Source organism: Antedon bifida, chromosome 9 (assembly GCF_963402885.1).
Source record: "Antedon bifida chromosome 9, ecAntBifi1.1, whole genome shotgun sequence".
Classification (NCBI taxonomy): Eukaryota; Metazoa; Echinodermata; class Crinoidea; order Comatulida; family Antedonidae; genus Antedon; species Antedon bifida.
The window spans coordinates 9,925,995-9,950,578 of NC_136234.1; the positions used below are offsets into that span (position 1 = coordinate 9,925,995).

The 24,584-nt window shown below is 32.8% G+C and overlaps 3 protein-coding genes across 3 annotated transcripts in view; 1 reads left to right on the top strand and 2 right to left on the bottom strand.

Moving 5' to 3' along the window:
- Positions 1–24,584, top strand: part of LOC144852502 (mitochondrial 2-oxodicarboxylate carrier-like) — a 163,414-nt gene that overhangs the window by 57,682 nt on the left and 81,148 nt on the right. The window lies entirely within an intron of this gene.
- Positions 1,282–2,658, bottom strand: LOC144851482 (cell division control protein 42 homolog). The gene is made up of 2 exons (XM_078708976.1): positions 2,290–2,658; positions 1,282–1,855 (listed from the first exon to the last, which is right to left on the bottom strand). Exons 1-2 carry the CDS (start codon positions 2,411–2,413, stop codon positions 1,377–1,379), a joined length of 603 nt encoding a protein of 200 aa, XP_078565102.1. The 5' UTR covers positions 2,414–2,658; the 3' UTR covers positions 1,282–1,376.
- Positions 7,168–24,318, bottom strand: LOC144852485 (circularly permutated Ras protein 1-like). The gene is made up of 19 exons (XM_078710313.1): positions 24,195–24,318; positions 19,950–20,099; positions 19,287–19,349; positions 18,636–18,758; positions 18,158–18,340; positions 17,657–17,855; positions 15,479–15,499; positions 14,450–14,627; positions 13,285–13,333; positions 12,834–12,999; positions 12,179–12,260; positions 11,670–11,873; positions 10,987–11,176; positions 10,501–10,755; positions 10,041–10,148; positions 9,512–9,607; positions 8,879–8,970; positions 8,549–8,651; positions 7,168–7,986 (listed from the first exon to the last, which is right to left on the bottom strand). Exons 2-19 carry the CDS (start codon positions 20,076–20,078, stop codon positions 7,852–7,854), a joined length of 2,376 nt encoding a protein of 791 aa, XP_078566439.1. The 5' UTR covers positions 20,079–20,099; positions 24,195–24,318; the 3' UTR covers positions 7,168–7,851.

The following is a 24,584-nucleotide window of genomic DNA, read 5'->3' on the forward strand; positions in this document are numbered from 1 at the left end:
TGTTAAAAGGCTGGGCGGATAGTTGGCGAATGTGTGCCGACGTTGATATGGTCTACCAGGAGAGAGGGTGAAAATGAAAATTGCTACAGTAGGGTTATGGCAGATCCATCCCATCCCCAATCGTCCTGTCTCCAGATTGATTGAACGGAGCGATAGACTTCGGTCAGCGTCGACACGCACGAACCTATATAGAAATTCGTTTATCCCTACTGGGATACAATATTATAATGAATATTTTCAGAGATCTGTCTTAATTTGTTGTTGTTTCTCAATTTCATCATTATTGTATTCTTGAACCTTGTGAATTTCCTGTGAAGGATGGAATAAAGTTTATCTGTATCTGTATCAGCATTGACATGTCTTTTAACTTTTAACTTGTTTATTTTTTTCAATTGCAGGAGGCCACTGTGATTTTGTATTTGAAGACTTTTTAAATATATTAACGTTGTGCTTGTATCTACATACAGACTATATTAAATGTTGAAGATGGAGTTTCACATTATATTACAGTTCATATTGTACGTACGGTACCTCTGCTGAAATGTTACTTTAGGCGTAAATTTCATCCACAACAATTATTGATGGTTCCTATAGGCCTATATTCTACGCTACTCAGCACAATAACAAACTACTGTATAAGTGTTTTAACACGCTGTAAAGTTGGTAAAGCACTATCGCTACGAAATATAATGGAAAATTAATTTACAATCTAAAAAAAAACCCCCAAAAATGTGATGGGTCAAACTAGTTAGAAACTAAGTTATAATAAAACTGTAGAACTCAACTAGAGACATGTTTTAATTACTCAAATTGCAAATAAATAAATATAGTTTTATGTTTATTTTTTATTTTATTAAATTAAATTATTATCAAGTTAGTCCTAGTCATCGTGGCCCAAATACGTCGTCGGCATCGATTTTGTCATCTTGTAAATTCCATTTTAAAGTATTGCACAGCCACGAACATCAAAATATCATTCTTTTAAAAGTAGGACGACCCCATCCCACCATGACGACACACCCACCGGTCTCCATGCACTCACACTCTTTTTTTTTACCTCTATTCAAACGTAAAGTGAGTTCGGTTCTTTAAAGTTCTGATAGTCTGATACAATACAAAATGATTACCGTATCACTTATGATATTGTAATAGTATTCATTATGTAGAATAGCTCAATAACCCCTTACAATTCATAGGCCTAATCATATTTTGGTCAAGGGCTTACTAATAGGAATGTAAAGAATGCATTTAAGTCGTTTCAATAAAAAACAACCATGATAATTATAACAAATAACCATTATGAATTCCCGGGTCGTAGAACACTACACTTCTTCTATAATCTCAGCACGATATTATAATAAATTGTTGACGTAATATTAAGATGACATGCATGCTGGCTTCTTCATGAAACGACTATACCAGTGCGTTTTATATTTCTTTCTTGGGGCGAAAATTGCCAACATGGCTTCAGCATAAACATCCTTTAATCCTGTTTGTGTTAATGCAGAGCATTCGACATAACATTCAGCACCAATCTTTTCGGCTAATTTATCCGCTGCTTCCACTGATACCATTTTCTTGTTTTGACGTTGGAGACGAGACTTTGTAAATCCGTCGTCACGAAGATCACTTTGAGTTCCGACTAATAAAAATGGTGTGTCCGGGTTATTTTCTTTAAGTTCTTTTACCCACAAGTCTCTGACATTTTCAAATGAATCTGGCTCCACAACCGAGAAGCAAATAAGAAATATGTCAGTCATTGGATATGCTAAGATGCGAAGCCGATCGTATTCCTCTTGGCCAGCCGTATCAAATAAACCAAGATTATATATAACGTTATTAATTGATACATTCACTGGAAAATAAAATAATAACACATTTAATAATGATATATACAACAATAATATTTTTAATTTTTTAGTCACCGTTAGCGAGTTAAACATAGGGAAGAAAGAGAAGCCTCGTGGCCTCCTCTTCTCTCCCTGCTTCATCTCGAGCTTGATGTAATCAACTAAGTAGGCCTAATCATATAATAATTTTAAAACAAGTTCGATAAATGACAGTCGCATGTATGTATAATTTACGGCTCCATTCGTATCTAAGGACCGTATAAAAGGTTTACTATATATAGTATTTATTAGTAGTTTAATCAGGGAGGTATAAAAATAATAATATTTTTATACCTCCCTGGTTTAATGGCTCTCCTGATTCTCAATACAATACAATATATGCCTATCCTATAGTACTTGAATATACTGTATAAAATATGAATCTAAAACTTTTACTTACCCGAGTAATTATCGAAAACAGTGGGTATATGGTCCCGTGGAAATCTGTTTGTAGCATAGCTTATTAACATACACGTTTTTCCGACTCCGCCATCGCCTATAACAACACATTTCAGATTATTCATCTCAAAAAGTAAGAAGTTGATATTTCTTCTTTCTGTTTCACTATTTCCCGCCTGTTGCTCTGTACAGTCTATATCCAAGTGACAGCAAATACCACACGAACAATTGATGACATCATTCAAAATACTTGGGACACGTAACCGCGAAAGAACGTACACTCATCTCTGTTAATTGAAACATGACATTTGTTCACCAATCACAGCTTGTCATATTTTGAGTGAGATTAATATTTTATTTAGTGTACCGGATATTATTGTTTCCGATGGGTTTACACAACAATTATGAAGGAAGCGTGAGTGTATATTATCATTGTATTGCACAATCCCACAACTCCTTCGCACACGAATGTAGATTCAATTTGAAAAGTTACTACTCATATTTGAAATAATAAGGGAGAGCACGCCACCTTATTATTACAATCTTTTTTCTGTATTTTGTGGTATATTCAGAGCGTCATTCTGACGACTGGAGCATTCTCTACTTCTCTACGGAGCGCCATTTATGCCTTTATTAACTTCAATAATAGAAATAGTAGTACTACGGTTACTGCTCAAGTGGACCCAATTTGGCACCAGGGTAGCACAGTGATATAAAATAGAAATAAGTCACTACTTTTAATATCGTTTCGTATCTAATACACTGTGCTCAAGTGGACCCAATTTGGCGCCAGTGGAGTACAGTAATATAAAATAGAAATAAAGTCATTTAAGTTTCAATATTTTCGTATGTATAGGCCTACACTGTGCTCAAGTGGACCTAATTTGGCGCCAGTGGAGCACAGTGATATAAAATAGAAAAAAAAGTCACTTAATTTTAATATCTTTTCGTATGTTAATACACTGTGCTCCAGTGGATCCAATTGTTATATAATATGTTCAATATCGGTTACTCCATCCGCAATGCAAAAGAAAAATTAGTTTCAAGCCATATCAGTGATTTTAATAACTTGCATTTGTCTAAGATAAATAATTATTTAGTGTCCCTGGAAAGTGCACCTATTCATTGAAATATGAAACTAAATATAAAGTCTCCAGCAGTATCCCACCATGGTTGGGGCAGAGCTAATAATGAAAATAGAGCCCAGAATTGCACTAATACTTATACTTATTACTATACATAATCACCTATTATAATGTTAACATTTTAACTATCCAGATGCGACGTCAACATTTTAGGTGGGGTTTTCTACTTTAAAACTCCCGGCGGCCGGCGGAATTAGTCTAAGCTTCGAAATTGGTCTAGAAATCGCCATCTTTGCAAATGTTCAATTTTATCTTATTTCACTCTCCATTAACTCCATACAAAAACCATCGGAGACATAAACGTGTATTCATAACATAATTATTACAATACAATATCTTGCATGAATCGGACATTTCGCTACCAATGTAGCAACATTGATTAACAAAGTCAAAATTTAACAGTGTGGCGTGTTGACCGCGAATGACTAACAATACCATCTTTCCCTCTACACCTGCACAACCATTGCGTAACAACGCACGGCATACCAAACCGTTTCGTACACACCTCTTGCCATGAAAATAATAAATTAAATTTCTTTTAAAATTGAGGGCGAATCGAATAACAGGTTGAAAAAAAAATTAAATAAAAAAAAAGATGTTAAATGTGCTCTCCCTGCCTCAGCACTAAGGCCCTGCCACAGCCTTTTGGGGTCGTTTCCAGCACATCACCAGATGCATTGATGTTGTCGCCTCATGATGTGTGGTGGAAAGGGGGACGTATAATTCTGTGAACCCCAAACACAGTGGCCGCATGCCTTTAACTCTATTCCACCGACCAGCGTGGGAATCGAACCCACGACATACGTGTTGTCAACACGACGCTCAGGCGACTGAGCTAACTGGTCATTTTGGTTTTAACATGGTTAATAAGATATTTATGACGTAATGATGAATTACGTAATACACGTATAAATAGACTATTATCAGCTGGTCAGTCATGTACTACTTTGTAGCTTAACGGGCAATGCTCAGGTTTACGTTTGAGTGCTTTCAGCTCTGGATTGGGTTCGAATCTCTACGGTTTTTTTTTAATTTTAATGGAAAATAATGAATATTGTTTTTCTTTTATTTTTAAAAGAGAGATATTTTGAGATATAACATTTTAGTAATTTGTTTTTTATTTTATATCCGTGTGCTCCGCTCGTGCCAAATTGGGTCCATTGAGCTCAGTGTATTAGATACGAATGAGATACTGCATTAACATTTAGTGACTTTATTCTATTTTATATCACTGTGCTCCCCTTTTGCCAAATTGGGTCCACTTGAGCACAGTGTATTAACATACGAAATATATTTAAATTAGTGACTTATTTCGATTCTACATCACTGTGCTTCACCGGTGCCAAATTTCAATGGACCAGTTACCGTAGTACTACAGTATTTCTAGAGTAAATAAAGGCATAAATGGCGCCCCGTAGAGAAGTAGAGAATGCTCCATCGTCAGAATGACGCTCTGAATATACCTCGTATTTTAGTAGAACTTTCTTCATGGAAACTGTAGGCCTACGTCCCAAAACCGCATACCGAATACAAAGGAGGTATCTGAAGGACCTACGTTATGCAATAAGTTAAACAAAGATTAAATAAACCACAAAGTCAATAATACTATGGAGGTTCCTCCATGATAAGAACGTAGGCACTCTTGAAAGTACATAATTTATAAGCAAAAGAGCCAATAGTAGGCCTACCTCAGTGCACCATTACAAAATTACAATGCAATATTATATTTTGAAAACAATATCATATTAAATTAAATCTTACACTGTTTTGAGTTGGTATTTTATTAATTACTATGCATTTTATAGGGTCTACAAATGCGATTTTAAACCAATTTGTTTATGTGTTTGTTATTGTCACTACATTTTTTCCCATATATGGATATAGGCCTATTGTACTCTTAATTAACCGTCGTCGAGTATAGATAAATTGAAGTGAATAGAACAACCAAATAACGGTTTTTCTGAAAAAGTGATCAATAAATCATGAACTCAATTATGTTTATACATAAATATTTTCATTTTTACTTAATCTTTTAACTACATTGCTGTATTAAATAAATTGAAAAGGGGATGAATGATGACGTTTTGGGATGGGGTGAGGGAAAGTTTTAATATTAAAAGTTTTTTAAAGCCCGGCGCACACTAGAGCTATCGGCTGAGCCAATTGCTGGCAGCACCAAAGATTGTATAGAGATACAATCTTTGCTGGCACGAGCAAACACTTGGCTCACTAACAAATTTACCGCAAACTGTGATCGCGTTCTATCGGACGCACACTAAACGCCTTCAGTACGCGATTACAGTCAACTGAGAGGCATACACAATTTTCGACTCAGAAAAACATTCTCGGCAATCATCAAATATTGATATGTCAAAGAAAAAGGAAATTCAAATTAATTAAACAAAATTGAAAGAGATTTAGAAAAAAAGTGTAGTAGGCCTATAGTGTAGTGCAAATTTGTTTTCTCTGCAATTTACTCATCTGAATAAATAAGATAAACACTGTATATAACAAAAAAAATCCACAAATTCCAAATTATAAATTTGATCCTCATATATTTATTTATCTGAATACTGTATTACTTTTGTTTAAATCTATTTTATATTTAAAAAAAATGACAATTATAATATACACAATTTAAGGTTAAACAATAATATTTGCAATTTAAATATAAAACCCAATACAAATACTGTCAATGTCATTCAAATCAAATTGTAACAATCATTTTAAATGCAATGTAACAAAGTAAAATATAGAAACAGAATATTTGACAGCTAAAATTGTATACAAAATTTAAAAGAGAATATCCACAATATTGCACTGTAATGTATTTGAAATGCAAAATATTATAAGCCTCAACAATTAATTTATTTAAAAATTAATTTATTCATTCAATCAATCAATAGGGTCCTTATGACAGGATCATTAGTGAAAAAAAATACAATATGAACAAATTCAACGAACAATCAATATATGCACATTTATGAACATTACTTCTTCAATAATTAATAAAACTTGCACTAATACATTTTTTTCATTATAAAAAGTGCTCTGATATCTATGTTTTTATTAATACAGTATACTGTACTATAATATATAAAAAGAGAAAACAAAACCAACAAGGCAATACTGCAACGTACATGGAACAAATTCAACTATCGATTGATAACATAGACAGAATTAATGTTCTTTGCCTGCTGTGTTTATATATATACTGTAGTATATAATTATGTCACAATATATATGTATAATATATGTCTACACATGCACATCTATAAACATTACTTCGTAATATCATTTACCGGCACCTTTCAATTCACGGCATCTGATTAGTAAATAGTTATTCCCATGCTCTTGAACTATACCCATTTGCTATGCTAAACTGCTCATGTCAGGAATATACACACAGTGTGGCAGATCCAGGATTTTGAAATAGGGGGCCCAGGGTCTAAAAATAGCAAATTTTAGGTGCCAAACTGAAATATGCTTTGCAATACATTTAGCAAAATTTAGGGGGATCAGGGGCGGCTGCCAGCCCCACCCCCTATTTGCGTGCGGTTTCTTGGTCCAAGTCCAATGAATTGATGACTAAATATCAAAAAGTATCAAATTGGTCTTTTTACGTACAATGTTACTAATCTAGATATACGCTTTTCATCAGAGTTTTCATCTCAGTGTGATAATTTGACATTTTTTATCGTAATTTAAAGGGTTCATGTGGGTTTTTTTTCCAATTTATCGACTTGTTTTTTATTCTGTTTTTTTGAATGATAAATAAAGAACAAATAAAGTATGCTTTGGAACTATTAGGAAGTTTTCGCACAAGCACCTAAATAAGCTACTTAGCACCCAATCAATTTGTTTTTAATGTGAGTGGTGTACGTTTTGTGCATGACACATGCGTTATGTTCTATACTTCAGTCTTGCAGCAAAATCTAAATGAACAAGTACACTAACGCAAGTGTTGGCTAAAGTATGTTGTTATGCTAAAGAATAGAATAGAATTGTCAAATGCAGTATAAAGTTAAAATAGTTACACAAGCACAGAGAAAAGGAGAATAGGTAAGGACATCAGTAGAGTGCTACAATGAGAGAAGATGATAACAGATGACTGCAGATGATTACCATGATAACAATGATTCTTGACTTGACATTTAAGTGGTAAAAATAATAATTTAATAGAAAGTGAAAAATGTTTAGAGCTGCCATTGCACTAATTTGACAGTTATACTTATTATTTATTTTATTTCAACAATATTTTATGAGGGTGGTCCATCCAGCATCAGCTTGACAAAGTATTATACTATTTGTATCACTACACCTTTTGGCCAAATTATTGAAGAGAATTTTGCTAATTCCAAAAACACAAACATGTTTATTAATGACAGAAAGATAAAGTATTGTCAATGTACATGTATCTAGGACTTGTAACCATAATACTGCTCTTGTACATCTTTAGAAACCTTCTTCTTTTTCAGATAGGCAAGCTTGCCTCTGCTGCTAACCATACTCTCCACAGTTGGCTTGGCACTGCTGTATACTGGGCTCTTTGTCTGTGAAGAAAACAATGCCAGCTAACATAGTAACTATTTTTTATTTATTTTTGTTGTAGCCAATATATATGAAATGAAATATTTTCAGTGACTAGAGGCTAATTTGATCAGGGAAGTGTAAAATTAATTTTACTTTTACCAGATTTGATTGATATCTCTATCTAAAATATAATTATAACACTTGTAATAGTTGGTATTATATAACACCTAAATAAATTCCTGTCATTTGATTGGACGATTGTTGATCACATGGCATGCAATAGTACACATTTTTAATTTTTTTGTGAATGAAAAAAAAAATCTTTTGGTTTGGACATTTTTTTTAGACCATTACTTTTAAAATCCAATGATGATACGAGTGTATCATTACGAAAGTACATTTTTGGACCAAATAAAAGCATTTAAATTAGCTTTAGATTATTTTTATGATTTTGATTAATTAATGGGAAAATCTCGAAAATGACGTGGAATCGTTGGAAATAACAGAATTAGCCTAGGTCAGTTCCAGTTGCCTGTCAAAGTTTCGTAATGCATTTAGAAATAGCCTAAAAAACATATTTACCTGAGGTCCAGCATAAACAGCTGAAAAATTTGCAAAGCTTCCTACAGCTTCATAATCTTTGGTCGTAGCACAAGTTCTTCGAAACAAAGCATTTGTCTTATGTCTTCAATTAAAACACATAACCATAATGATTAATTTTTCAAAAAATAAATAAAATGAGAAATATGTCATTAATATGTAAATATTTTTCCCATCATATAAAACATTTCTGAGATGGTTGATCTAATGAATAGAAGAACATTTAATGTGATTACTATCTATCACATTAAATATTATTAAGATAATTGTAGTTATATACATTTGTAGCTACAACAAGTAAAACAATCTTACATGTTTAAGCGTGCTAGCGTGGCATTTTTATCACTGGCTAACTTGGAAGATATCTGTAATGCTGCGGTACCAGCAACAGTAATATCCACATTCTAAAAAATGAAAGTAGAAATATGAATGGAGTTGGAATCATTAATCTAGGGCTATAACCAAAGAAGAAAATGAAACAATAATAGTTCTGTTCACATATTCTGTTCTGATATTTATAACAATTTAAATATTATATATTAAAAAAAACAATGTTTCACTTTTCAGAACTATCATTCAAGAAAAAATGAGAATATAAAAAGTATTATATGCCAATTAATGACAGGAAATACAAAACAATAAGCACTAAATTTGTGATATGTTTTTTTCAGGTGACGTCACAGATCAGATTGGAGATCACACCAACAGTCTACACGAGAAAGCGCAATCAGCCTATGCAAAACATAGTTTTTGTACTTTAATTGGATCAACCAAAAAGAACATCACATTTAAATTAATAATTTTAATTGTGAAAGAATACATTTTATCCCATAATCTGGAATATTATGAATTGACATTATTGAAGAATATTTTTAATGGGATGCATTGTACTACTGTAGTGTACAGTGTCATTTGCATTGCATTATTAAATACAATAATGGTTACCTCTTCAAATTCTTTAGTACTTTTGGTGACTCCACGTTCGTCACTGATAACACGTAGCATCTTTCTCCCATCTTTTTTTGTGTATTTTATTTGAGTCTAATATCATAAAAGCAATTTTGTTAAAAGTTATGTTTTGATTTATTCTTTCTGTATTCATTGTAGGTTTTACATGGAAGGCTTAAGATGAAATACTGTAATTTGGAAGTCAAATTTTAAGACAATTCTTATCTTACATTTTTTCTATTTGTTACAGTGCCTGTTCAAGAACATGGAACACCATTCGAAAAGAGAAGTGGATTGTCTGGGGCCTACTGATCTCGGTAGGCACTTCACTGCTGGCTTCTGTGGGTCGGTATATAGCCTAATCTAATGTTTTGTTCATTTTAGCTTGGGGATGATTATATAACATTTACATTCACTATGTGTTTCTAATGCAGTTGTTTAAAACTTAATTTCAAAAAATGATAAATTAATAAAAACATTTTTGTCTATTGAAAGAGTGTACCAATATCTCAGATAATGATTTTACCTGAAATGGTAACTTTGTCAAGTTAAGATCATTCTTTTGCCTGAAACTGAATGTCAGTGTACTCTTGCTTGTTACACAGCCTAGTGTTTGCTGGATCTTGCTTGTACCCTATAAATATAATAGTTAAATCAAAGAAGAATTATTTTGATTAAAACAAACTACAGTATTGTGTTTTAGAATACAGTATTAGGCACTTTTCTTTCCGATAAAAACATGGCCATTCTTCCACAAAATATTAGGGACTTTCAGATTTGCACGTCCACTAAGATGACTGAGCAAAGTGCATTGTGTAAGAGATACTAGGCTTATGTTCTTACGCATATTTCTTCTTCAATATCGAAAACAAATAAGTATGTTAATGCAACTATGCACGCTGCCTTATAAATGAATAGGATGACATCATATGTTGAAATTAATTACTTCTTCTGCTCCTTAGCTAATAAAAAAAACACCCTCCTACTTTTGAGTTAGACTGTTCATCAATAAACTCCAGGCAAGGATGAAGGATCATATTGACTTGAACATCAGTTGCTATGATGACATTTTGTGCTATCTCTCTCAGCTGTCTGGTTAATTCTGTAGAATGTAAGATATTTGTTTCTCCTCCTGAAATGGCTGCAGCCTCACTAACAACTTCCATTTCATGTTGATTCTCTTTAATTTCTATTCCAATGATGGATATTTTAGTCTGTTGCTCATATGCAATGTTTCCAATCTGAAGTTGAAGAGTCAATACTAAAGTTGAAAATGTATTTGTAGTTTGTTGATGTTATTATCCCGGATATACCCAAAATACCCAACTTATTCTTTCAATAAACTACAATTTGGGATTTAAAAAAAATAGAATCAGGGTAGAATGCATATGTTGACAAATTTCAGGTTTGTAACATAATGCTATTATTATCAATGGAATGGATAATTAAAATGGAGAATGTATAGGTCATACCTCATTATAGAATGATGTTCTCAAATTAGTTCTTTCCATGCTACCAACTCCAACATTTGGAATTCCATCAGTACAAAGAACAATTTCAGAACCTGGAATCTTGGATACCATACCAACACAGATTGCCAAAGCAGGCCCAAGAGCTGTTGAACCTGCAACCTTCAGATTTTCAACAGTAGACTTCAGGGAACTGGCAAATAAAGATTATATTGTCCACATTAAAAATGTATTGTTCTTCAAAACATGAACAATTAATATGAGTAAAATGAAACTTTGAATAGACTATTTTGTAGTTTTAATAAAATTATCCACTTTCAGAAAAAATGTATGATTTCGCTTAGAAAAAACCAGTTAAATTAACTAGAAATGCTGTTTCTTCTATTTACAACAAATTATCTTTTAAGGATGTATTGTACTGGGGGATGGCAAGATTGCACAAAAGTACACATACTGAAAAACCATACACACATTATCAAACAAATACACAGTCATTAAACACAATTAACACAGTTTATCAGTACATATTAATAATACAATACAAACCAATATTATCATCAAAATACAATAATTGGAAAGTAAAGTATATTATATGGTATTGAATATTTTAAGCATCTCTAAATATGCAGCATGAGATACAGATATAAACAAAATGCCAAACCAAACATTTTTTATTGTTTCATTACCTCAAGGAATGGTCAATTTCTTTAATATCGGTCATCAAACCCTTTCCCAGGTTCAGAAGTTGTTGTACATTTACTCGCTCAAGATTACGTTGAGTGGTACTTGTGTGAGGATTTGTGGCATCACCATAAATAATTACAGTGTTGTTGAAGGCTACCAAACTAACACGCTTTTTAGGATTTTCCAATTGCAAACGTTCAAGTTGCCTGTCAGAAAAACAGTACATAAATATATCAAGAGCAGGCAGATACCACGATCACAAAAAAGTGTGATATTGTATAATATGTGAGTGGTAGCCGAATTTCTTATAAATACAAACTCGCTCATGACCTGATTGGCTCAGATTAGGAGCGTCTAACCACGAACACGGCTAAAATCATTGACAATAATTTCTGTAATATTGAAGATATTTTTTTTCTTCCACTTCAAAGATCAACAAATACCCATCAAATGTGAAGCTTTAATTCTGTAAGACATTACTTGTGAAGAAAGAAAACATGATCTTTCCTACCTTACAATAGCAATCCTCATACAATCAATACGGTTAACAGATACTTGTCTTTCACTACCAGACTTTACTTCATTCCACAATCCTATAACAAAAACCATCAAACTTACTACATAATATAAGATGTCATCATATTGCCCACAATGAGCCATTTACACACCATGGGTAGTGCTACAACATTTATACAGTGAGATACAATATATTAATATTATACGATACAATATTATTTATTGTCATTAAAGTAACCAGGTACAAATGAAATTTGGTTGGTTGGTTTACATTTTGATTTACATCAATCATACAATACAAAAAAAAAGCGGGTAATCAATGAATATAAAGAGATCTTACAAACTTGCAATTAAATATGTTAACATAATTATAAACAAATGATTGTTGGCAGTGTTTAGTGTTTTGATTCAGAGTGATCAGTCTACCAGTTTGACAAACAAACAAATTTATTTAGTTAGGGTAAAAAATTACACAGAGAAACATTTCTGAACAAAAGAATGACTTGCCATGATTCATCATTTTCACTTCAAACTAAATTATGGTAAAATTCAATGTAAGGCAACAAAGAAGGAAAAAAAAAGTTTTTTTTATTATTTGTGGAATATTTATTATGGAATTTACAGTTTTTTCTAAAATGTAATTGTTTTACCTTGAAGATCAGGCATTGTAGTCTGTGATAGCATAGACGTGCTGATATCAATACAGTAAATAACAACACCTTGATTACTTTCAACTGAGGTGGCATTGTCAGAGACACTACTGGCAAGGTGCGGTGATGCTTCTAGCAGAAAATCAACTGAATTTTCTTTTGAAATCTAAAATAAATTATATACACCATTAAATAAATACAGTAGGCCTATCCACAATATTTGTTCATGGAACTATTTTCAGAGCTGGAAAAATGATAATCACATGAGATTCAGTAGTTTTTAATTAACTGTTACTACAAAGGCATTATAATATGGTACTGAATGAAAACTATGAGACTAGAAGTGCATCTAGTTACTCTAGAGTCAGACAATGCCTACAGTATAATTTTCCTATATAACAAAATTGTGGCCTCTGGACTGTTCACAGAAAGAAAAAAAAAAAAAAAATACCTCTTCAACATCCATACCGATATCTTTATTCTCACTTGAACAGAATTCACTGATAGAATAAAAGAAAGAAAAATATTTTACAATTTACATTTGAAACGACATTAAATCTACATACTGTAGTTCCATTGATACATATTATTTACCTCCGCCAAGGAGGTATATGTAATCGATCGCGTGTGTTTGTTTGTCTGTCTGTTTGTTTGTTAGCAGGATTACTCAAAAAGTAATTACAAGATCTTTACCAAAATGAATATACATAGATATGTGGTCAAGGACCATTCCATTAAATTTTGGGACCATTTGGGACCATGGTCCCAATTCTGAACCATTTTTTAGTATACTTTTCAGACCTGCTAGTGTTAAAAGATAGGACAGAATTTTTCAAAAGCCGGCGAGCAGTCTTAAAGTAATAAGTAAACTGAAATTGCATTTTCTCGAGAACTACTTGTCCAAAAAACTTCATTTTTGTACAAGAGGCAAGAGTTATAATTGGTGATTTGTAATTCTAAAACACAATTTGATTTAATGTGCACCGTTTTTGATGCGAGTAGTTTAAAAAACCTATTTCTTTTCAAATTCACTCGTTTGATTTTCGCGTTGCTTTTTGCACATGCTTGTAGTGAAATTAGCCTAAATCACAAACAGCATTAAGACACACACAAATATATATATTTTTTCCCGGAGAAATCTTATGTAGGAGAATTTTACAGTAGGCGGAGGTATGCACTCTCGGAGTGGCTTTCTAGTTATTAGTTTTTTTTCATCCCATTGGGTTGGCCACTCTTGTGCTTGCCATAACAAAGTGATTCAACTGGTAGGGTTGTTAGCCCAATGCAGTTATAAACTTCAGAACACAAGGGTATCTTTCTAGAAGATGCACTGGAAGTGCACACAAGCCACATGTACACTGAACCTCATGTCTTATACACAAGACATGTACCATAGGAATAATGGCCCAGGAGTGCCTTGAAACTGCACCGATATTATGATTGCAGTTTGGATTACCCCTGCCTTTACTGCACTTTAGTCAACTTCACATACAAACAATATTCTAATAATACTGTTAATAACTGTATGAAATCTTAAAAATTAAAAATCAGGTAATTAAAACACTTGGAAAAAAAGTTGACGGTTAAATAATTTCAAATATAAAAGTATTTATTACCACTTCCAAGTTGTGGTTTCATCTGCTTTTTGAAGCTGTGATAAATGTGATAACACAACATTACATTTAATACAATGCATTGGCTCTCCAGCCATGATAGTAGGTTCTTCTTCCAATGTACTCAGTGATAACACCACAACATTAACATTCCTGTCTGAAGATTTCATTGGCTGTGAATCTATTTCAAGAAAAATTAGAAAAAGAAATGTTAACTCCAAATAGAGAGACAGAACACACAAAATTAGAAGTTTCGATATATTTGATCATGACTCATTTTGGTGTCAAAGACTAATTACTGTAAACACTTAAATGGACTAGAAAAATCCCGGCAAATACAAAAACATTTATGTTAATCATTGCTATCATTATAGTCTGTAAGAATGTATAGTTCACATGGTTTAAGTAGTTTTGTTTTTTACAAATTATTTTTATTTGGTCGCACCTTCACAAGTTGAAGTCTGTCACTGATATAAAAGTGCAGTACCAATATAGTATTATAATGGACTGTGATGTTTTTTATGACAAAAGAAGTTTTTGTTCTGTTTGTTAAAGGCCCACTTGTACTAGGACGATAACTATCGGCAATGATGAGATAAATGTGCATTTTCCCTTCATAAAATAAATAGACTAGTTTTCATCCCAGAACTATGATAACCACATGCTGCCTTTGATGAAAATAATGTTTTCACAAGCTTGATCAAATGACATCATTATAAGAAAGAGCAATAATATAGTGATGATATAACAATTTTATTGTTCTTATTGATCATGGCATCATTTGATTAGATTTTTATTATTAGTTCTATTATTTTTATCAAAGACTGCATGCATTATTGGTTATCTTGTAGTTTTAGGATGAAAAGTGTCTAATTTCTTTGGTTTTATTTATGTAAGAAAAATGTATGTTTATCTATTTATCGTCATTCGTTATCGTTCGTAGTATAAACAGGCATTTAAATTAACTGAATCAATATAGTGAATTTTTAATCATTTTGATTCATTCAAAGCAATACAACTGATACTACTTACCCATCCTATGTTTCCCAAAGGCTGAAATTTAATTTAAAGGTAGTTCTTTAATGAATCAAAACAACAAAATAATATTTTCTCTTGGGGCATTTCTTAATTAATAATAATAGACTGCTAATTCTTAAAAAAAAAAGGAACTAAATTAAATATCATACCACATGCATCAAAACACAACTGCGCTGAAATGATCGGAGTAATAATGTTTACCGTGCAATGAGAGCCTGCTTATGAATTATATAAGAATGAACTACTATTAGGTGATGCAAGGTACTACATATCACCTATTGTTTTTCTTAACGTTTTTTTTTCCTGTATTTTGTGACGGCCTTACAATTACAACTTTTATTACTAGAGGGTTCGCTCGCGCACCCTCTAGTGGGTGTACCCGAATGGTCCTCGAAAACATGACCAACGCCTCTGGAATTTGAAGCCCAGGTGACACCTATGCATATGACTGATAAGTATTGTATGTTTATTTTGTGATGTTTCATGGTGGTCCATAAATTAGGTACGCCAAAAATATCGCTTCCAGGGTAATGTAGCAAATTAGAGTTAAAAAAATGTACGAATAGAGAACAATATAGGCTAATTATTATATTCGGTCTTCCGCCGAATGTGTGTGTGAGATTTGAACCTGTACTGAAAATAAGTTTGGTAAGATGCGAAATGTATACCAATTATGATTGATTACGTCCCCTGTCAGTAATGATGTATGGACACTTGACAGCAATCGGTGGTTAGGAACGTAAAGGGGAAAAGTTACTCAATAGATTTATTTATTTGTAAACAAAATGTACATTAATTCTCCCTGTAATGATGTAAAAACTTTCAACAATAGGTATTACAACAATTGGTATTAATCAAATAATATAATTGTAAAGAACAGTATATGTATAATATACATATTATATTATTATATATATTATCTGAACGTTACACACAGGAGGAAACCGTTAATAGGGGTCATCAATCACTGAAACAGTCTCTAACATGACCGTACCAAGAGACCAAAAGCATAGTTTATCAACGTAGGTGACAGTGAGCGGGGCTTTAACATTTGTATCACAATATATCATGACAACAGCATCTTGTTAATTTTGGAACAAAATGATCAAATAACAACTTTCGTAGCCTACTTATTCGGTCGTAGTAGACACCATTTATAATTATATATAGAGCAAGCAACAGAAATAATCGATAAACAGTAAAGGTGTTTCCCTGGTAGGCATGGCCTCCTATAGTAACATTGAATCGCACCTAAATTTGTTAAAATGATTAATAAATAGCATAAATAATTAGTTAAATTACTAAAACAAATTGTATTTCACGTAAAGTAAAGGCCTTTATAATTGATATTTGAATATCTAAAACAAAAAGTGTAGTTCATGATTCAGTTGAATCACTAAAATCACATTGTAGTTCACATAAAAGTAAAGGCCTTCAATAAAAGTTAAATTACTAAAACAAATTGTAGTTCACGTAAAGTAAATGCCTTTAATCAATATAATTGATTAGTTGAATATCTAAAACAAATTAATTTCAGTAGTTCACGATACGTTGAACCACTAAAATATTTTTTTTATTTAATATTGAATGGCGCCACCAACGGCCATTTTGCCGGAAGTGACGGACCCAAAAGCCAGTTGAACAACAGCGCGAGTGTGTGAAAATAACCCTGTGATATCCACAAATTTCAATAGGTAACGCTAAATTTTGTCTTTGTAAAAGACAAAAGTGGAACAATAGCGTCGATTTGAAAACTAATGTTATCAAATCTACGTTTCGCGGTACATCTGAGATAGATAAGGTAGGTATCCATGGCGGAGATTTGTACCGAAGTTTTTGCATTGTGCTCGCCTATGTCAGAATTAACCATAATTTATATATAGATTGTATATGGAAGCTGTTGAATTGTAGAAATGAATTCATATAAAAATTGTGATATATGGTTTATAGACAAATTTAAAAAGTAGCATTTTCATTTCTTTCCATTTTAGTATAAAGTTTAAAAGAGCGCACTACAAACATATTTACTTCAGGTGATATAGGCTAGCATGGCATAGTCAATTTTCTTTGCTCTAACATGTGCATGTTACGCTTGCGCCTCATTGCACTGACGCATACCACCTCAATATTAAATTATATATCTTTGATATTTATTTGTTTGATGTTTCTTACATTTTTTTTCCTTCTTCTTGCCAACCATTTTTCCTTTGTCACTAGCTGATTTTAACTTGTCTTTAGGAATGTCCGATACTGTGATCTGCTTACGAAAGCTGTCCTCAATAGTTGGATCATATTCTTCAAGGAAGTTATCACAGGTAAATCGTATTGTAATAGCAGATTTGCCAACACCTCCATCACCGAGTACCACCACCTAAACACAATGTTGACAATGTACAGGTCATATTTTAACTTAAAATGTTAGAGAGTAATGACAATGAAATCTCCACAATTAAAAATAGAAAAAAGTAATAACAAATGTTTTAATATAGTTTATTCTTTCCAATTATGGGGAAGGGTACCATACTTTAGTACCATATTCAATTATTATAAACTAGAAATGTAGCTTGGGTACGTTTGGAACTAATTTTATACACTTAGTCCAGTTCATTATATAAAAAGACAGTTAAGCACATTATAAATTTGTTATTACTAATTTTGATAATTCTTTCATACCTTGTATTCAATACTTGTACGTGGTGTTTGACGAATAAGAGTCTTAAAAACTTCTTGAATGTTTTCGCCTGTTTTTGCAGAAGTTTCCAAAAAGGGAAGATTAAATTGTGCGGCAGCAGCCATTCCTTGCTCATAACTGACTTCTCGATTCTGATCAAGGTCTTTCTTATTTCCACAGAGCACCTAGAAAAAAAAATATACAAATCTAAAATTATGCATACATTTTTTATATTACAGATTTGAGTAATGCTTTAAAAAAATGATTCTATCTGTAAGATGTTAATATTTGACTGCTAGGATATTGAATCTAAATTTTGGACCATTCTTATATATTTGCATTCATTTGCATCAGTACAACATTTTATGAAAATGTATTAAATTACTGCTATACAGTTCACCATAGCACAGCTGCACAAAGCGTAACCTTTAGATATGAGTAGCCATTATCTGATTCGGTACAAAACAACACTGTACTTACTGCTGGGACAGATTTCGTCTTTCTGATCCTTGTCGTAAATTCATATATTCTTTTCGCAGCTTCCAATGAGGCTAACGATGTGACAGAATACACAATTAGAAATGCCTGTCCATCTCTCATATACTGTAAAACAAAGCAAACAAACGGTTAACACTCTTCCCCCACTTCACCTCTCCACAACAGTTTTAGATCTGTGACAATTAATTTTCTAATAGAAGCAATTGTTGAGTCCGATAGAGGGATACAGACCAAATATTGTATTCTTACACTTACAGTACCTAGTGTGGATATATAAATCACATGGCATGTAAACTCTAACCAACACTTCCGTATCTTACATTTGTCATATTTGATTGAGACTTTACAATTTTTTCGTTTTTGACTGGAATTGTTTTCAACAAAAAAGCTTATGTTGTTGAACATTTTCAATTCAAAATATTTTCAGTTGAGCACAATTATTTTAATTTAGAATTTATCAGTTGAATACAAAAAGTAATCAATGAATTATTTTGACCTGCCATGAAATATGCCAATGTTTTATTCATTTGTATTTATGGCACAAATGTATTGCTTAAATAAAATGTCTATGGTATAATCGTGTCAATATAATTTCTTATGATGAGCATGATGTCAAAACAAAAGTTTGTTTACCTGATCTCTCAACTTAGAGTACTCTTCTTGTCCTGCTGTGTCTAAAATATCAAGTAGACAGGTCTGCAAAAAAATAAAACAGCTAAAATGAAATAATGAACTTTTTTTGATACATTTTTTTATACAGAAAACAGTTATTAATATTATATGTTAGTGCTCCCTGTTTGAAAATCCATCCATACCCCTGTCAAATCAACTAGCAAAACTCCGGAGACAATCCAGAGTTTAATGGTAAAATTAAACAACTCCGGAGTTCAAAACAGCGGGGTTGAACAGCTGAATGTTCTCCTGTGGGCGAACTGTGAAGACACACCGGGACGGTCAATGTGAAACACTGAAAGGTACCAACTTTAAACTTTGTTTATAGGGCAAAAGGTTATCTCATATGATCAATCATTGCTTTAGTTTACTTAAAAATACAAGATATATAGGATAATAGGAGGCATGACATAAATAAATTAGCAGACTTGAAAATTGATTGTTTGAAATTTACACATTAAGTATCTTTTACAGTTATGAGTTAAAATCAAGAAAGTTTTTATTTTTAGATAGTGAACACAGATTAACGAACAATGATTACAAACAATGTTCTCATTATAAATACGCACACACATATACTTTTATTCCAATACTTAGTTTAGTGTCACAAAAACAAATTGTTACCTCACAATCATCACCTGCTGCGAATACTTGGTCTATAAGATGTTCGTCAAGATTTATCAGTTCCTCATCTTCCACATCAACATCATCCCCTTTTTGTGCAACATAGATAAACTTATTTCCAAAATCCATGGCAGAAGGTTCAGTTGCAACCTAGGTAGAAATATAATCAAATTTGGATAAACTTGCTTTTTCAGCATAAATATGCCATATTCAGTGAATTGCACTCCATGACAATGACATGGATAACCAACAAAAGTATCTGAATTATTCATAGTGGGTTGCATAGTAAATTTGGCAATATACCAGAAGTAGCTCCTGCTCTTTGTGCATTTTGAAAAAAAAAAATGAAGAACAGCAATGGACACAAAGGGTATAAATTAAAAAAAAAACAAAATTTCACCGTCTAATGAGCAACTAATTCTTTCAGGATTTCTCAACCTGAAATCCATTTCCTTATAAAATTATTAAATCATTGCATTGCATTTGCCAAAAGCAAACAACTCCTGCAACTATACTTTTATTAATACATTTTGAACAATGTGTAGTGTGTATTTTAAGCTAATGTAAACCTAAAAAATCACCTCACCTCTTGTTAAATAGAATGGTCAGGCTTTTAACCAATATTTCTGACATGTCAAGTTCAACTTTATTTGACGGAGGCCCAGATGAAAATAGGTATATTCTTTCTGTGTGTTCTCTCCAATCATTATTTGTTTTATAATAACAGTCCTATAAGTGGGGCTTATGTCGACAGAGAACTCAACTAGAAGGAACTAATTGTACAAAAGTGCGTATGTGGCCCCAATAAAGTATGGAACGCAAAATGTGCTAATAGTTAATATTAAAATGGCAGGATTAGTACGGTTAGGTCAACACAATAGACAAAATAAAACAGAAAATTCAATATAAATTATAACACACCCCGTCGTTTTTCATTTAATTGATAGGTAGTAATTATTTATATAATATATTTATTATTAGTTGTGATGAATAGTCTCAGTTATAGTTTGATACAAGGATGATCCCAGAATGAATCGAAATATTCTTAGATATAATAGGGCCTAGGCTAGATAGATACAAAGATAGTGTAGTAGGAAGATGTTACACTTCCTATTCGTTCAATGCAAATAAAAGCGAGACACTATGGGCGCCGAAGGGCGCCTCGCACGTCGAGTAGGGATACGAAAGTTATTGTATATGAAATAGAAAGTGCAAATGAATCATTATGTTTATGCTTTGGAATAAAAATATGTGTTTCAATTACCTGGAATTGTTTAGGCACTGAAATATCAACCATATTTTATTTCTTTTATTTTAATGTTTTTATTTGCAAATTAACTTAACTTTTTTTTAAATCATTAATTACATTTAATTGTTTATCATTGGACAGAGATAGATAATTTATAACCTAGCTTTAGAAACACTTCTTCATCAGAGTGAATAAATATATTCTAGTAGTAATAATAATACAATGTGTATGCCTATATAATAATCGATACGTGTGTTTATTTCTAAATGGGAAAAGAGAATAGGTAGTATGGTATGTGTAATCAATCAATCAATATTTATTACTTACAATCAATAATAATTTTACCCTCCTGTTATTGGCGAATTTATTTTGCTGTTGGTTGAGTTTGGAAATAAAATAGAAAATAAAAAAAAAAAAAATATTATACAAATAGTCAGTGGGACCTGTCTATAAAGCCTGGTTTCCATAAAATCGCTACACCGTGCCGCCGACTGCTGTCGCCGACAGAGCGTAGCGCTTCTATGGAAACGCTAGAAATTATCGGGGATCTAGTACGCGATCGCTAAATATTCTTTGGTACACGCGTATATACGATTCATCATGGTTGAACTTTGCTGATTTGTCTGCGAATCGGGGAGACCTCCCCGATGCGCGTCGGCGACATCTGCGCGTGTAGCGATTTCAATGGAAACGGTGTAGCGATTTTATGGAAACCAGGCTTAAGGGGAAACATGATGAATACAATTAGGAATTTAGGACTTTTAAGTCCTAAATTCCTAATGGAATGTACTTAAAAGTGTGCTTTTTACTTAAAAACCCATATTGTTAATTTGATTGGTTCGTGCATTCACCGTAATTTATATGCCATAATTATGTAATGTTGTGATAATATTATTGGTAATAATAATTATAAGCCGATGAGTTAATTATTGGTAAGGTATATCAAGGAAAAATATCTGTGGGGAGACCAGCACCCTTTCATGAATGCATCTACAGGCGCGCGTAGGCCTCATCCTGATCCTAGCTCAGTGTTTACAGTCATGTCATCCTAAAACTCACTCCAAAATGTATTGAAAATTAAAAAGATCCAAAAACAGTATGAAAACATCATATTAATTTTTATCTTTGTATAATAAAAACAAAAAATTAGAAGTTTGAAGTTGTTTGTGGCTTATTTTTACAATTTATTGCCGAAAACACCATTTTCGTGGTCACCTTTGCCATTGTGACCCTCATGTTTTGGATTCGTCTATCCTTACTCGTTGTGAGAGGCGCTCTATCTCGAGCGGTTCTCTAATTTTTTTTTTACACTATCTTTGATAGATATTATTATTATATTAGATTAATACAGTAAAATAAACATTTTTATAAAAAATAAATATATTTAAAATTATTTTATTTAACAATTCGCTTCGTGTGCACTTTTAATACTTTAACACTATGACTGCCAAACACGAAGATCTTCGTTTTTGGAAACACAACGCTTGACTGCCAAACACGAAGATCTTCGTTTTTCACGTTTTTTTACGAAATCTGGTAGATAGGTATATACTATAAACATGAACACTATATTCGGTCTGGACCGTCAATATTTTACAATTTGAAAGTAACTAATCTGGTTACGAACGACTGTCAAAATGGTACCTGTCGAAATAACAAACACTGCGCATCACAGTAGCGCGTAGAGAGCGATGGCTTGGCGCATTGTGTATCGGTCGCGCGCTAGCTATGCCGCCGAAGCATTACAAAGGTTTTTGTGTATTGACATGTTTGTTTGTTATCTGAATAAAAAATAATGGAGTCATTTTCAATATGAAGTCTTTAATTTTATTATTGTATGTATACCCTAATTGTTTGGGTGTTTTACTGAAAGTGACCGAGTTTCACGCAACAAACTTGTTTTGAAATGGTATGGATATTATCATCAGTTTACTATCTAGGCTAGTAGTACTAGGCTAGCCTAGGCCTAGTCGTAAAACGGTTCCGGACCAACTTTAGGCCTGGTTAACTAGGCCTGGTGTCTTTACTATGTGGATTTTGGCGAAACATTGATGTAAGATTTATGATTTATAAAATGTAATACATTTTTTGATAGTGATAACTTGTTTTTATAGGCCTATCGGTGCCGTGTAAGTAACTTTTTTGTTGTTTGTTGATCTCACCAGGCGATATTTTCATATTGTGATGTCTTGCACAAAATCGCGAATATCTCGACTTTCTTGCGCGAAACTACGAAAAACTCAAAAAGTGGGTTACTTTCATTTTACTATTACGATTTACATATTGCGATTTAAAAATCGTTCTTGGTACCATTGTAAAGCTAAAATCTTTATGATTATTTTAGTCTAAATTGCATATAAATCACATACATGGTTTCAATCAGCTTTAATAAAAACCTCGAATGGGGCTAAAAACGCTGGCGGTGGCAGTTTCTAACTGGAAAAACCTCTGGCAGTCAAAGTGTTAATGGGGCCGAGTTCACTAATGCTCAGTTCCTACTAGAGATTCAACACGAGGATGTAACGCAACGTAAATGAGTTGACCAATCACAAGCGATGGATTAATTCGAACTGCCGGTTGTAATTTGTCTACACGCTTTGCGTTGCATTGCGTTTACATCCTTGCGTTGCGTCCTAGAGTGGGAACCAAGCTTTAGGGCCGACTTGACTCTAGGGGCCGACTTGACTTGAGATGGTTTAGAGGCCGAGTTGGATCGAATTCCTAGACCTACTAGGCTATATATATAGCCTAGCTAGGCCTAGTGCAGTAGTAACAGTAGTTCTAGACTTCTAGCTAGTAGAGTAGGCTAGTAGTAGAAAGTCGATCCATTGGCACTCTGGATAGGCCTAGGCCTATATGATGATGGGGTCGCAACACTCAATCAGTAAGGCCCTAGCCTAGGCCTAGGCTAGTTAGGCTAAGAAGCGCAGCAAACACGACGCGCGATGGATCATCATAAATAATTGAAAATCAAAATTTGATTGAATCTTGCTTACCTTATTAAAATACCAAGAAGTCAATAAACAGATCTAGGCTAGGCTATTATTATTGTTATGCTAGTCGTCAGTGAAGTAGAGGCTAGAGTAGTAAGTAGTTAGAGAACTGCAAAACCTTTGCTATTTGACAGTTGCGCTGTGCGCGTACATCCGTATTATGTTTATTCTTAGGAATGATCACTGTGTTGTGATGGATTTGATTGGTCCTTGATGACCATTACGAAAAGTACAAGAAAAGGCATGACTCTGTGGCATATGGTGAATATGGAATCGTAATAAGCAAACTCTTATTATTATTATTATGTTCAATATTTATTAGGGAATTTCCCCCTTTAAAAAAAAAGTGTATGGAACGCCAAAACGGCAATAAAAAAGACAACGACAACAATA